This window comes from Cupressus sempervirens, chromosome 1 (genome assembly GCF_028749045.1).
Source record: "Cupressus sempervirens isolate cs-2001-9-10 chromosome 1, ASM2874904v1, whole genome shotgun sequence".
NCBI lineage: Eukaryota > Viridiplantae > Streptophyta > Pinopsida > Cupressales > Cupressaceae > Cupressus > Cupressus sempervirens.
In genome coordinates this window covers 705446433-705461880 of record NC_143118.1, presented here as the reverse complement: position 1 = coordinate 705461880, position 15448 = coordinate 705446433, and the positions used below count along the sequence as shown (strand labels likewise).

The 15448-nt window shown below is 38.8% G+C and overlaps 1 protein-coding gene across 8 annotated transcripts in view; it reads left to right on the top strand.

The window, feature by feature from the left end:
• Nucleotides 1-15448, top strand: part of LOC149579892 (uncharacterized) — a 200894-nt gene that overhangs the window by 19206 nt on the left and 166240 nt on the right. For all 8 annotated transcript variants that reach the window (XM_089787646.1, XM_089787665.1, XM_089787654.1 and 5 more), the window contains one exon: nt 1408-2126. In XM_089787646.1, the coding sequence (XP_089643772.1) occupies nt 1487-2126 (640 nt within the window). In that variant the 5' untranslated portion in view covers nt 1408-1486. The remainder of the gene's footprint in view (nt 1-1407; nt 2127-15448) is intronic.

Below are 15448 nucleotides of genomic sequence, written 5' to 3'. Positions count from 1 at the left end.
ATGTTTCTATTATGGCTCTTCTATTTTTAAAATGCATTGATTTTCTTTTGGGTAAAACTACACATTATTCTAATGCCGAGTCCTTGTCGAGTTCTTGTCCGAGTCTTTTCCGAGTCCAAGTCTGAGTTCCATTTTTTCAATTTGCTGAGTCTGAGTTATTCAATAATGGAAACCACCAAGTTGGGAGAAACCAACAAACGTCCAGTGGAAAAAACCACCAAGTTAGGAAAACTCACTACGCACCAAGTGGAAACCACCCATGACTAAGCAAATTTAAAACTCATTTAGTGGAAATGCAAGGCCACTTAGGTGAAATGTACAATTGCTTGGTGGAACTCACACCAACATAGGCAAAGCATTGCAAATGGTAAGTGGAAAACATCTTCAACTTATGGGAACTTGAAATCTAAAAGTGGAAAACTTGACCTAGGCGAGTGTATCTAACGTGCAGTGGAAATCAACATGGACTTAGGTGAGTGCGTCTAACGTGTGGTGGAAATCAACATGGACTTAGGCGAGCACATCTAATGTGCGCTAGAAATCACAATGGACTAGGCGAGCACATCTAATGTACATTGAAAATCAACATGCACTTAGGTGAGTGCATTCAATGTGTAGTGGAAATCAACATGGACTTAGGAAAAATTCAATTCAACTGAAAATAACTTAAGATTTGAACTTGATTTTTTATCACTTCAAGTTGACTTGAATTCACAACCCTGCTAACCTCCTTACAAAGTTGTTAAAGTCCGATTCATTAATTGCCATGATTTTTCATGCTTCCACTAAATTGCCAATCCATATGATCAAAATTTTGTTAAGTCTGATTTTTACCAAGTCTAACCTCCTATCTTGTCACAACTATTCCTTGTCTCGCTCTCACTCATCAAACCTCAGCTTGTGAAAATGTTGCCAACCTACAGAAAACTAAGCAAACACCTGCTGAAAGGCAAGAAAAGAGGGGGTCCCCATGTTTCATGGGGCAATGGAGTGAAGACCTCACAATGGTTACTAAATATGGTCAACAAAAGATAGATAATTATGATGGGTGAGATGGAAGAAGATTACATTTATTCAAGATTTCATTGAACAGTTTTGAAGGAGCTGCAAATATAGTAGGATTGGTAGATTTTACGTAAACAAACTTTACTTGTTGACTAATTATGATGTTAATTTAGGCATGTTGTAAATGCTGCATGTTTGAATAATGGGTGGATTGCCTGCATTGTTCTTGTTACTTAGTAGGCTAATAGCCCATACTTTCAACTTTGCTATTAACTTTACCATACCTTCTGAGTCTCTGTTTGTAATAGCTGTTTGCAGCATGTATATGTACATTATAAACTAATCTATGGTTGATTCCATGTATTGTGTTTTGATCGATTGGATGTGGGATTGCTTATGCAGCTGGCTGCTAAGAGAATGTATCTGTGGGGATTACTTCCACAGTAGAATTATTCAGTCATATTAATATTCCACAAGAAGTATGTATCCACTCTTTTCAAGTGCTTTACGCAGGGATTCTCTCTGTGGTGACATGCATCCAGTGGTACTGTCTGAATCAAGTCTTTTTCACAGTTTAAATAGAAGACAACATAATGTCAGCAACTTTATTCGATGGATTGGACAGGAAAACAGAGTGAAACTGTCTCATGTGAGATTTGTAAGATTGAGCAAGGAAAATAATGCATACTTAAGCCTCTATAGAGTAGCCAAACAGTCTGAGAACTTCATGCTAATTTCTGCTGAACATATTGAGAATGATAAACGGCTCTCGACAACACATAATTTGCTGGAATCAGAATCAGGCAGAACCAATCAGAGAGATGGCCATGGCTTGGAAGTCTTTGGATCTAAAAAGAAACACAGAAAACACAAACAACTAGGCTCCTTGGATTCCTATTTCAGTAAGCTTCATGGAAAAGAAGATAAGAGCCAGAGTGTTTCTATTTCACCAGATATATCTGTAGCTACAGATGTTTCTACTGTAGAATTGCAGATAAACCCAGATGAATGTGTATCAGTACTGCCATCTGAAGAAAGTCAATCTACCAAAGAAGACAAGCAGACTACAATGAAAACAGACCTAAATATGTTAGAAAGTTATCCTGAGAAACAAATTGCAGGTAGAATTTTGTACTAATCAAGTTTCTTGCATTTATAACTTCTAGAGAAATCTTGTCACTAAAACCTTCATTTAGCTGAAGGAACAAAAAAAACAGTTTTGATGTTGCAAACTGTGGCATGATACTTTATTGGATGTGTTATATGTATTTCAGTTTTCATTTAGCTACTGTTCTTCCCCATTTCATGACTGTTCAAATTGTCTGTTTTCATTGAGAAGATTACCGTAATGAAGATTGATACATGTAGTTAAAGTGGCTCAAAATTGCTTTTCTTCATGATTAAATATTTCTTGCAGTTAGTGCTATATATATCACCACAGATTCGTGCACTGATTTCTGGAAACAGTAGTAAAACAATATTGGAATACTGCTATATTGTTAATGATACAACCATAGCCACATGCATATGGTACAGATCCTACGGACTTCATCAGTCCAGGCTGCAAGTACCAAATACAAATGCTGTTCAGAATATACATGCAGCAAAATACAATAACAGTTATAAGTGCGTCTGAACAACCTAATTCCTTGTCTAGATGTAATATCCCTTGCAAATAATCTGTCAGCTCTGAACATTCATAACCCCCTCTAACAAGATACATAAAAAAATGAAAATAGAACAAACATTGTCAAGTAGATTGCCAAAATAACTGCTCACAACATGCCCAAATTTCAATATAAATTGATATATGAATGCGTATTCAGATTGAAAGCTTATAGAAATATATACTTGGCTGTCACAAGTGATAATGAACAAAAAATATATCTGCAATTATCTTATTCATACTGAGAGAAAATGGTGCTAACAGGAACAACCAAAACAATACAATTTCCATTGAAACTTCACCACACTTTCCACTATTTGGGATGATAAAATATGCCTTAACATGATATAACAATGTAATATATTTTATATGCTGTTATGATAGCTACAACAAAATTTGGAAATGCAACTCCTGCTTCTCACTAACCAAATTTTTGCAAACTACTGAAATAAACTATGAAATTAAAACCAATCTGCACAATGATAACCTCTGAGGAGATTATTCTATGGTAATCTTCCACTCCTGTCTTAGATAACCTAGTAATCCTCTGACTCCTGTCCTTACAGAACCCATAAGAAATAGGTGATGTAGCCTATTCCTTCCTTCAAATGGCTAACAAGACTGAGTGCATCTGTTTGCGGGTATCACCATCCTCATCCAAGATTAAGGAGACAATGGTTTGCATAGAAGTCCTTACCTTGTCTAGATGATGCTCCCTAGTTTCAGTTAAGAAGCGTTAAAACATTTGAAGAATAATTTTTTCACATTTGAGATCAAACATAATGATAAATGATCTGGTTCTTGCCAAAATTTCTTAAAGTTTATCCCTCTGACCAAAAGTAGAGGCTTTGACATCATGTAACCCATATAGGCTCCCCACAATCAGCTGTAGAACCCTCTTTAATATGTCATCATTATAGGGGTCTATGGGAGTTGTTATTCTTATGATCACACTGTAACAAGAAGCAACTGTAAGTCTCACTTCATCACATGGATGTTCCAAAAACCTGCATTGAACCAAAGTGAGCATTGAGGGCTGCAAAGTCCAATTCAAAAGCCTCCAATTTGACAAGTCCACTTTGGAAATTGTTGAATATAATTCTTCCAACATAGAGAGAACATCATCCAGAGATTTCTTGAACTTCAATTGTAATTAAAGTACATAAAGCCAATTTCCTATTTCTTTTTCTTTCTGCAAATACATTAGTTGTTCACCATTTAATGTGTCATTAAATTCTTCTCAGAAAACAATACTTTTCTGATCTGCTATTATCTTCATTTTTCGTACTCCGAAAGGCAACTACTATAGTGTCCTACCCCTAAATGCAACCAAAATTTTGCACTAAGTTATTTTAACAAGCAATTTGCTAACATGTATAAATAATTCTTTGTGAGTTTAGGTGTAATGCTGATGCATATAGTTTTACCTCATTGATTACTATTTTAATGAAAAGATACAAATTCATCAAACAAGCATTGAAATAAATGTCACGAATTCAACCATGAATTTGTAAACTTGTAGATTGCTTCTTTAAAGAATGCAAATTTGAGAAATACCCTAAAACTGTAAACTCAGACTTATTCAGATTGGTGAACCATACATTTTGAATGAAGCCTTGTGTCAATACATATCCTGATGAAACATCAGTCACTCAGTCCTTGCAAACTGTTACCTGTAAGCTCACCCAGATTTTCCAATCTCAAAGCATTCATATAATGGTTTGATGAGCATGCACAACAACTAACAAGTGGGTATAAAATCATAAGGAAAGTCCAGGTATCAACCACATGAGAACTTGAAGTTTTTGATGAATCATATTCACAGAGTATACTGCTTGCATCTTAAATTGTAGCAAAATACATGAATAGATTGCATCAGCACCAACTCATTAAATAAAAACTATTACTAGTCAGCAGCAATTCCAAATTCTCAGTCCTCTTGGTACCAAGTGGAGTAATCAACCATTGACATTTTCACCACATACACAGGTCATTGAATTCACAACATCCATATAGAGAGATATTAACCAATGTCTGTCTAATGGCAGCAATAGAATGAATACATAGAAAATTGTTTGGATGACAGTCAAAATCATTCTTGAATGAATCTCCAACTCCCAAACCATCACCATATGCATCTCATAGCCCAAACTCTTACTGCTTTCAGGACCAGAAGAGGCTATTTCCGAAATAGCGATAGAGATAATATCTGTGCCTTAAGATTGAGATTTCTATAAACAAAGGATATTTGACAACCATTCCATGATAGATACAACAAATAACTGTAGCTCACCCCCCCGATACAAGGCTCATAAATAGTCATTAGAAGAAGGGGAGTTGCACAATGTCTGGGAGTTCACGCTACTGGCTGCACTTCAATTTGAACCAAATCAACAAATAGCAAAGCTGCATCTCGTCAAAACTGTTCTAATCTTCAATAAAAAACCCAGACAGTTGCTGTAGGAGTGGATAACTCAAACAAGGAAGCATGGATGATTTTCCAATGCTCTGCTCAATCATGGGAAACCCGTATCTACACCCACCTCACAACAATTTGATGGTCTAAAGCTCTAAACATATCTTTGTACAATATGACACTTAGCAATACAAACTCACTGGAATATGAAAGCAGCTTCTTCGAATGCATTCCAAACAAGGTTCAGATTATCCTTCAGAAAGTTTTGGCTTCTATAGCTTATACAAGGAAGATAGATCCCTCAACTATGCTCAGCACGGAAAGGAACCATTTCTCAATAATGGCTGCATCTCTTCAAATGTTAATTCGAGAAGTCAGAGACCAATTAAAACACTGCTTCCCTAAATATTTTGCCCAAAACTATACATTCACAAAGTATCACTTGTTCTAGTTTTCAAGTGTTTTACTTTTAAATTTGAACTTCTAGTTTTGGATATTGATAGCTTATGTTGACTTTTGATTTTTCAAGTGTAGACTAAAGTTATGTTTTTTAAAATTTTATAGCAATTACTTGTTTTTGCCAAACGTAAGTTATTCTTTTAATCAAAAGTTCACTTTTAATTTGTAGATTGCTCACAGATGTAGTTTTTGAAAGATCCTTGATGGATCTCTGCTGCTAATCTGCTGTAGCTTAATTATATTTTTTTCTTTTTAATTTTCTTTTTCCTGTTTATTAAAGTTTTCTTGCAGAACTAGACGGAAATGCAGAAGAGTTTGTTTGTTTTTGCGTTTTTGATGATTATTCAACATAGAAATGAGAAGGAGCAAATGATATGAAAAGAGTCTGAAAATAAATAACAATATGCAGCAAAATCAGAATTGATACAAATCGTACCAGGCAGATCTCTGAATTATAGAGCCAAATAAAGGATCCAGGACATTTAACTTAACAATGACGCCAAACTGGCTGATGGAAAAGGACTGTGAATATACAAACGTCTGCTGCTGATTATCCGACTCTCTATATTTCAAAGTGCTGCAAATGGCGGCTACTGCTGCAAGGCTCACTTTCCCATGTACCAATAATTGTGCCCAGCTAAACAATACTGCAGACCCAAGCTGAAATGGCGTCCTCCTTCCCTGATAACAGCTGATACCACTGAAAATTCCAAGACCAAATACTGCTGAGGGTTACGTCCCAGCCAGTAAATACCCTGGGGTTTGCGTCCCAGAATAAAATCGCCCAAGCAGAGCAAATTTGTAAACAAGTTTAAAATGCATAATATGAATGAGGAATGGTGCCTCCATCTCCTTATAACCCCTTCCAAAGCAAATCGAACCCTAAAGTGACTCCAAAAGGCGTTGGGTTACAAAAGTGATTTAAGTCTTATTTTAAAGTGGCAATGTTACTAAAAATGACCCTTTTTCTCCATAGACATAAATCCGTTCACTGAATCGCCCTGAGACCAAAGAGAAAGATTTAGAAAAGTTCAAGATCTTTCCAATGAGCTATCACACCAAGGGGTACGCATCCAAATGAGGTCAAAATTCCCCTTATTACTCCAAAATGGCTATTAACTTAGCCTTATTTAATTATTAAACGCTTAGGAAATATTAAAAATATAACCCAAATAGCTACAAAATGCCCAACTGACATCACAAACCATAAAATCATCCTGTCACCTGTCTGTGACTGAAGTCGAAAATCAAGGATCCACTGGCAGTCTCATCCTTAAAATCTAGGGATGCTCCTAAATTTTAGGAAACAAGCTCTATCCCTCTGAAACTGAACCCAAAGAGCAAACTCATGGAAACCCAACCCTGTGCATCATACCTCCTAAAAAGTAGGAATGAACCCCATAAATATAGGAATTGTCTCCTAAAAACAAGGAACGTCTCCCAACTGATCAATAACCGCCAGAACACCAAGTCCCCAACATTGAATAACCATACTGGGTCTCTATCCAACCCTGTCAGTCTACAAGACCCCATAATAAGCTGACTCACATGTCTCTGCTAGACTGAGCTAGAGTGGGGACATGAGAGTCCTCCCCTCTCGGAGATGCTTGCCCACAAGCAACTGTAATGCTGGATGCTGTAAAATGCTCTCACCCTCCCAAGTGGCATCCTCTATGGGAAGATCTCTCCATCGAACCAAATACTCTCGAATCACCCGGCTTCTCAGCCGCCATTCCCTCACCTCAAGAATCTCATCAGGGACCAAAATAAATTTACCTTCCTCATCCATAGGAGGTAACTCGGGTGAAACCGTAATATGCTGTCCAAGGGCCTTTTTCAGGCAAGATATATGAAATACATTATGAACTCTACTGCCAGGTGGTAACTCAACCTCATATGCAACCTCTCCCACTCGCTTGAGTATCCTGTATGGACCATAAAAACGTGGTTTGAGCTTCTCAGCTCCCCCCCTTTTTAGGGTGCTCTGCCGATATGGTTGTAAGCGTAGAAAAACCATATCATCCACCTCAAATGCTCTCTCAATCCTGTGCTTGTCAGCGTACATCTTTTGTTGATTCTGGGCCTGCTGTAAATTCTCCCTAAGAGATCTCATGACATCCTAGTTTTCTTGTAACCAATCTTGAGCCAAGGTTACTCTACTGTCACTAAATGCCAAATTAGTGAAAGATAATGCCTCATATCCATAGAGAGCTCTGAAAGGCGTCATGCCAATGGACATATGATGTGTAGTATTATAATAATACTCGCCCAAATGCAACCAACGCACCCATGCTTTTTGCTGTCCTGACACATAGTTACGCAAATATCCCTCAACCCACTTGTTGACTATTTCTGTCTGCCCATCAGTTTGAGGGTGGTAACTAGTACTAGGTGTCAACAAAGTACCTGCTAGCCTAAAAAGTTCCTGCCAGAAGGAACTCATGAATCTGCTGTCCCTATCACTCACAATGGTCTTGGGAAGACCATGAAGTCTAAACACCTCTTTGAAGAATAACTCAACCACCTGAGATGTAAAATCTAACACAATTGGAAAGAAGTGGGCATACTTTGTTAGCCTATCCACAACAACGTAAATGCAATATTTCCCTTGAACCCAAGGAAGACCTGTAATGAAATCCATTGAGATCCCCGTCCACTTCTGTTCCGGTATAGGTAATGGTTGCAATAATTCTGCTGGGTAGGTATGCTCCGACTTTTTTTGCTGACAAGTCATACACTCACGGACATGGCGTAAAACATCATCTTTGAGACCCTTCCAAGAGAATCTCTCACGAACCGCCCTATAAGTCTTACCATATCCTGGGTGTCCTGCTATAGGAGTATCATGGAGAGCATGCAAAATTTGTTCCTTCAACTGAGAACCTGGAACAAGGTAAACCCTGCCTTTGTAGTAGATAATATCATCTACCACACTGTATCTGTCATCCACTATCAACCCTTCCAAGATCTCACAAGCATACTGATCCTTGGAGTACTCAACTAAAAGTTGAGCCTTCCAATCCGCTGAAATCTCGCTCAATGAACATAGGGCAGCCAATGAAGGTTTCCTAGAGAGTGCATCAGCCACAGTATTATTCTTCCCCTTTATGAATTCGATGTCAAAGTCATAAGCCTGAATTTTGCTAACCCATTTTTGTTGTTGATCATTGAGCTCTGTTTGATTTAGGAAATACTTTAGATTGTTATGGTCTGTTCTCACCACAAATTTGCTGCCAACAAGATACTGTCTAAACTTAGCTAACGCATGCATAATAGCCAACATTTCCTTATCATAGGTAGAGTACAACTTTTCATTGTTTTGCAGCTTCCTACTCCCATAGGCAATGGGGTGTCTATTCTGCATCAACACTGCTCCTATACCCAAACCCGAAGCATCACACTCTAGGACAAATGGCTACGAGAAATCAAGTAGTGCCAAAACGGGGCAAGTACTCATAACCTCCTTGAGTCTATCAAAGACCCCCTGTGCTTGTTCTATTCATCTGAAAGCCCCTTTCTTAGTGAGATCTGTCAAAGGTGCTGCCAACTGCGAGAAACCCTCCACAAATCTTCTATAATAAGCACACAATCCAAGGAATCCTCGTAACTCAGTAATGTTCCGAGGAACAGGCCAATTCTGAATCGTTTGAATCTTCTCTTCATGCACCTTCACCCCCTCAGCACTAATCACATGACCCAAATATAACACCTCCCTCAATCCAAACTCACATTTGGAGAGCTTAGCAAATAGAGACTAACTCTCCATTATGCTAAGTACCTCCTCGAGATGTCTGAGGTGGTCCTCCCAAGTACTGCTGTAAATCAATATGTCGTCAAAAAACACTAGAACCGATTTCCTCAACTGCTTGTTGAAGATATGATTCATACAGGACTGGAAAGTAGCTGGTGCATTGGTAAGGCCAAAAGGCATTACCAGAAACTCATAGTGCCCATAGTGACAACGGAAGGCAGTCTTGTGTACATCCTTTGCCCGTACCCGTATCTGATGATAGCCTGAACGAAGATCAATCTTAGAAAAGTAGACAGCCCCATGTAACTCATCTAACAACTCATCAATGCGCGGAATGGGATATCTGTTTTTTATTGTCTTCTTGTTCAAAGCTCTATAGTCTACACACATCCGTAGAGTCCCATCCTTCTTCTTAACCAACAATATAGAAGAAGCAAAGGGGCTGGAACTAGGCCGAATGAAACCTATGTCCAATAGCTCATGAATAGTCTTCTCAATTTCATCCTTATAGGATCTAGGATGACGGTATGGGGTAGTAATCACTGGCTTCGCTCCATCCTCCAACTCTATACCATGCTCAAACCCTCTATCTGGTGGTACCCCAGGAGGTATATCACCAAACACTCTACCGTGACGACCCATCACTGACTGAATGTCCACATGAAATACACGATCATCCTGAGATATGGGTGTTTTGGATTTAACCAAACAGTATGTAGCCCAAAGCGCATCATTATGCCTAAGGATGGTCTCCATCCTGCGAGAAGTCACCTCTCTAGGTCCACCATCTGACGCTGCCCTCAAAACCACCTTCTGCCCACCAGAAAGAAACTCTAATTGCATACGGTGGTGATCAATAATGTAACGCCCAATACCTTGTAACCACTGCATGCCCAAAACCACATCATAATCTTCTATGGGAAGCACATAGAAGTCATCAATCAAAGTATAATCTCCCATTTGAATACTAAGTTGTGGAATCCGCTTGGTACAACCCAAGATAGCACCATTAGCCACCTTCACTCCAAAACCACCAAACTCCTCGTACTGTAAGCCACGCCTCTCAACTAATTTCTGATCAATAAAGTTATGCATAGCACCTGTGTCTACCAAACTAGTGATTTGCTTACCCTTAAGTGTACCTTTCAACCGAAAGGCATGAAACTTAGGATAACTGGAGAGGGTAGCCATAGCTACTTTAGCTGATGCCATAGGCTCAGGGGTGTCTAACTCCAACTGTGTCTGAAACTGCTCAACATCCTCTGTATTATCCTCAATATCAGTATCAGGAACCTCCTCATCCCTAACTCAGAAGTCACCTCAATCAAATGAACCTTTCCTTTACCCATACAACGGTGTCCTGGTTCCCATGGTTCTTTGTAGGAAAAACACAACTTTTTCCTCCTCAATTCATTCCTCGTCTCTTGATTCATCCAAGGAGTTTTAGATGAAGTCCCTCCTTTGTTCTGTGATGTATTGGCCTTCTGTGCGGGCCATGAATCTCTAAATGGTTTCTTATCTGCCTGATAAGAAGTGGGAACAGTATCCAGTCTCAATGTCACATCAATAGCCTCCTTAAGAGTAGCTGGTTGGAAAGCACGTACCAACCCCTTTAGCCTATCCTGCAAACCCTCAATGAACAACATCACACTACGTTTCTGGGGCATATCAGGTACCATAACTACAATATGCTGGAACTCATTAATATAGGCTTCTGCATGACCAGTTTGTTTAAGGTGAGCCAACTCTCTGTAATAAAGTTCTGTATCCTTACGGTCAAACCGTGCAATGAGTCGCTCGGTGAACTCAGCATAGGAGTGAACTAGGGCATGATCCTGGGTGACCAATCCATGGTGCCACCAATCATAGGCAATCCCCTCTAAATGCAACACAACAAACTGAATAGCCTCACGCTTAGGCATGGGCCTTAATGAAAGATATATGTCTAGCTTGTGGACCCAAGCTCGTGCGCTAGTATCTCCTAGAGCCATTATATGGGGCCAATGTAATCTTCCCAGTAGTTTTGTTGAGGTCATAATTCTGTTGCTGCTGTGGTAGTCTATTACCACGATCTCTCCTGAACCTGTTTGTATCTCTACGCTGTGCACAATACTGGGGAAGAGGGAAGACGTCCCTAACCTCAGGAGGTAGAGCTCTCCACTTAGCTGTGGCCGCCAAAACTGACTCCTGAAACCCCACTTCTGGTGGTTCCACCTGTGCTGGCTGTTCACTTGGTATGAATTGGGGAAGCAATGGCCTATTTGTAGTAGGTGTATGATGGCGATGCGTCCTACTGGAATGAAGGGAGCTCCCAACTGAAGAATGGGACTGATGGCTGCGCTGACTACCAGCCACTGAAACTGATCTACCTTGCCTGCCTCTGTGTCCACCCATCTCCAAACGCTCCAAGGTATCCTGTAATCTATCTAAAGCCTGAGCAATCCTGGGCTGAGTAGTGAATAGGGTCCGCACCATCTCTCTTTCTTCTGCCTCTGTAGGCATGCCGTCGCCAGCAGCACCCTGTGCCTCACCCATAGTTGGTATCTGTGTCTCTGGTGGCCTCTGCTTGCCACTGGTTTCTCCTGCGCTCGTAGAACCTGTGTATTTCTCCACCAGGATGCATAGATTTGTATTCAATCCACCAACTAGTGACTACCCAGATGCCAATATGAATTATCAAAACTTTTTAGCGAGTACCCAGATGTTGAAATGAATTATCAAAACTTTTTATCCAATACTCAGAAGCCAAAAAATGTTGTAATAATTTCTCACAAACCCTACAGGCTGGTAGGATGTAAGCTCTGATACCACTGAAAGATCCCTGATGGATCTCTGCTGCTAATCTGCTGTAGCTTAATTATATTTTTTTCTTTTTAATTTTCTTTTTCCTGTTTATTAAAGTTTTCTTGCAGAACTAGATGGAAATGCAGAAGAGTTTGTTTGTTTTTGCATTTTTGATGATTATTCAACATAGAAATGAGAAGGAGCAAATGATATGGAAAGAGTCTGAAAATAAATAACAATATGCAGCAAAATCAGAATTGATACAAATCGTACCAGGCAGATCTCTAAATTATAGAGCCAAATAAAGGATCCAATACATTTTCCTTAACAATGACGCCAAACTGGCTGATGGAAAAGGATTGTGAACATGCAAACGTCTGCTGCTGATTATCCGACTCTCTATATTTCAAAGTGCTGCAAATGGCGGCTATTGCTGCAAGGCTCACTTTCCCATGTACCAATAATCGTGCCCAGCTAAACAATACTGCAGACCCAAGCTGAAATGGCATCCTCCTTCCCTGATAACAGTTGATACCACTGAAAATTCCAAGACCAAATACTGCTGAAGGTTACGTCCCAGCCAGTAAATACCCTGGGGTTTGCGTCCCAGAATAAAATCGCCCAAGCAGAGCAAATTTGTAAACAAGTTTAAAATGCATAATATGAATGAGGAATGGTGCCTCCATCTCCTTATAACCCCTTCCAAAGCAAATCGAACCCTAAAGTGACTCCAAAAGGCGTTGGGTTACAAAATTGATTTAAGTCTTATTTTAAAGTGGCAATGTTACTAAAAATGACCCTTTTTCTCCATAGACATAAATCCGTTAACTGAATCGCCCTTAGACCAAAGAGAAAGATTTAGAAAAGTTCAAGACCTTTCCAATGAGCTATCACACCAAGGGGTACGCATCCAAATGAGGTCAAAATTCCCCTTATTACTCCAAAATGGCTATTAACTTAGCCTTATTTAATTATTAAACGCTAACTTAGGAAATATTAAAAATATAACCCAAATAGCTACAAAATGCCCAACTGACATCACAAACCATAAAATCATCCTGTCACCTGTCTGTGACTGAAGTCGGAAATCAAGGATCCACTGGCAGTCTCATCCCTAAAATCTAGGGATGCTCCTAAATTTTAGGAAACAAGCTCTATCCCTCTGAAACTGAACCCAAAGAGCAAACTCATGGAAACCCAACCTTGTGCATGATCATACCTCCTAAAAAGTAGGAATGAACCCCATAAATATAGGAACTGTCTCTTAAAAACAAGGAACGTCTCCCAACTGATCAATAACCGCCAGAACACCAAGTCCCCAACATTGAATAACCATACTGGGTCTCTATCCAACCCTGTCAGCCTACAAGACCCCATAATAAGCTGACTCACATGTCTCTGCTAGACTGAGCTAGAGTAGGGACATGACAGTTTCTAGGGCCAAAGAGTAAACATTCAGAAGGAATAGATAACACGGCATAGACATAGTTGTTAACTAGGGAAAACTCTCCCACTTGAGGGAAAAAACCCAAACACACAATAGTAACACTTTATTGAATAATAATAAGAGTCTGATTGCAAATCTCACAAAGAAAACCTAAATCTAAAGATAAAATGCAGTTCATGTATCCTCTCTAATATAATGAAAGCATAGCATGGAAAAAACTCTGCACAATAATAAGTCACCACTGGAAACAATTTTCACTACTCCAGAACATAGCCTTCCATCATAATACCAAAAATATAAAAGGAAGAAGGCACCACATTTAGCCCATGAAGAGTCAGGCTCTTCATTTTCTTTGACAATACAAAGTCTGTCATTATCATTCAAGTTATGCCACGACACATGACTCTTCAAATGTCTGCAATTACACAAGAACAAAATCTCTTTCATTACATAGACCGACCCAGTATAGAAGTGATAATTGCTGTTGTAAATGAGAGTCCATTGACTAGAAGTAGAAACAACTATCTTAGATATGGAAGAAACTTATCTCTTGAAGCTAAATCACCAACACATAAGTGGCAGAAGAGCGAAAAATATGATGGAAACAATGTGGCTGCACCATTTTTTTCAAATGGATGGACAAATGGGAATAACTGCACTATCATTTATATCTTGGTTTCTTGTTATGATGATTTGGTGCTTTTGACATATGTGGATGCCTCCAACAAGGTAAAGACTGCTGAAACTTTAATGTTAGAGGAAGCTGTAATTGAGGAGCAAATTGATAATGTGGTGCAAATCATAACCTCAATGCAGGGTTATATGTTGCACAGCAGTTAAGATCCTCCAAGAAAAATATAGTACATTGTTTTAAACTCCTTGTGCAACATATGTCCTTGACCTTCTTTTGGAGGACATAAGAAAGCTAGATCAGGCGAGCTGGTTGTAGAGGGCTAAAAATAGATCACAAAATACATCTATAATTTGTTAGACATGGCATATTGGTGTTGGCGTTGATTGTCATTGATGTCAAAACATCCATACCGACACTTTGTTGGTATTGACTGTTGTGTGACATGTTTTGGTGTGTATCGCTCAGAATGGGTGATAGTATGGTCAGCCTGATAGAAGCATTTCTCAAAATGAAGACATCTTGCGTCTTCTACTTAGATTGGTCTTTATGTATCCAATTTCCTCTATTGATTCTCCTGGTGCAATTTTTCTTGATACAGTTTAATTGGTCATCAATAGGAGTATATCTGACAGAGAACATTCTACATTTCTTGTTGTTGGTGAACTTGTTTGTAAAAACCCTCAATAGGTTATATCCTTAACAAACATCAATTTGCTTTTGCTAATCAACAGTTTGATATTTTGTCAAACATTTGGTAGGCAAATTATTATCACTCAATAAATAATGCTTTAAATTCACGGCCAACTACTTACAAATTTAATAGATTAAGTCTTTATCAATTTGGACAAATGAATGCCACTAAACAATTCAAAAGTAATTCTATAATTGATGGCAATGCTATTAATATCCAATTTAAAAATTGACTTCTGGAAATTTACAAGAATGCAATAATGAACCTGGAAATTAAATTCTAAGTTCTAACAGATGAAATATGGATTGCAGCTCTTAATCCAATTTATTCGCAAGTTCAGAAATACATGCTTCTTGCTTGTAATCGTAGGTGCTCTAAACCCTGATTGCTGCCCTCCAATAATTGATTGCAGCCTTCCACAAAATCGTTGCCAAATATAGGGATGACAGCCACAATACATTCCTCTTTAACCACGCCAAGCAATAGACAATAATGACGTTCCAAATCACAAATTCTCCAACCACAATGAAATTCCCAGGCATAGTACATAACAGTCGGGAAATACTATACTTTAATTAAGACAATTCTTAGAATT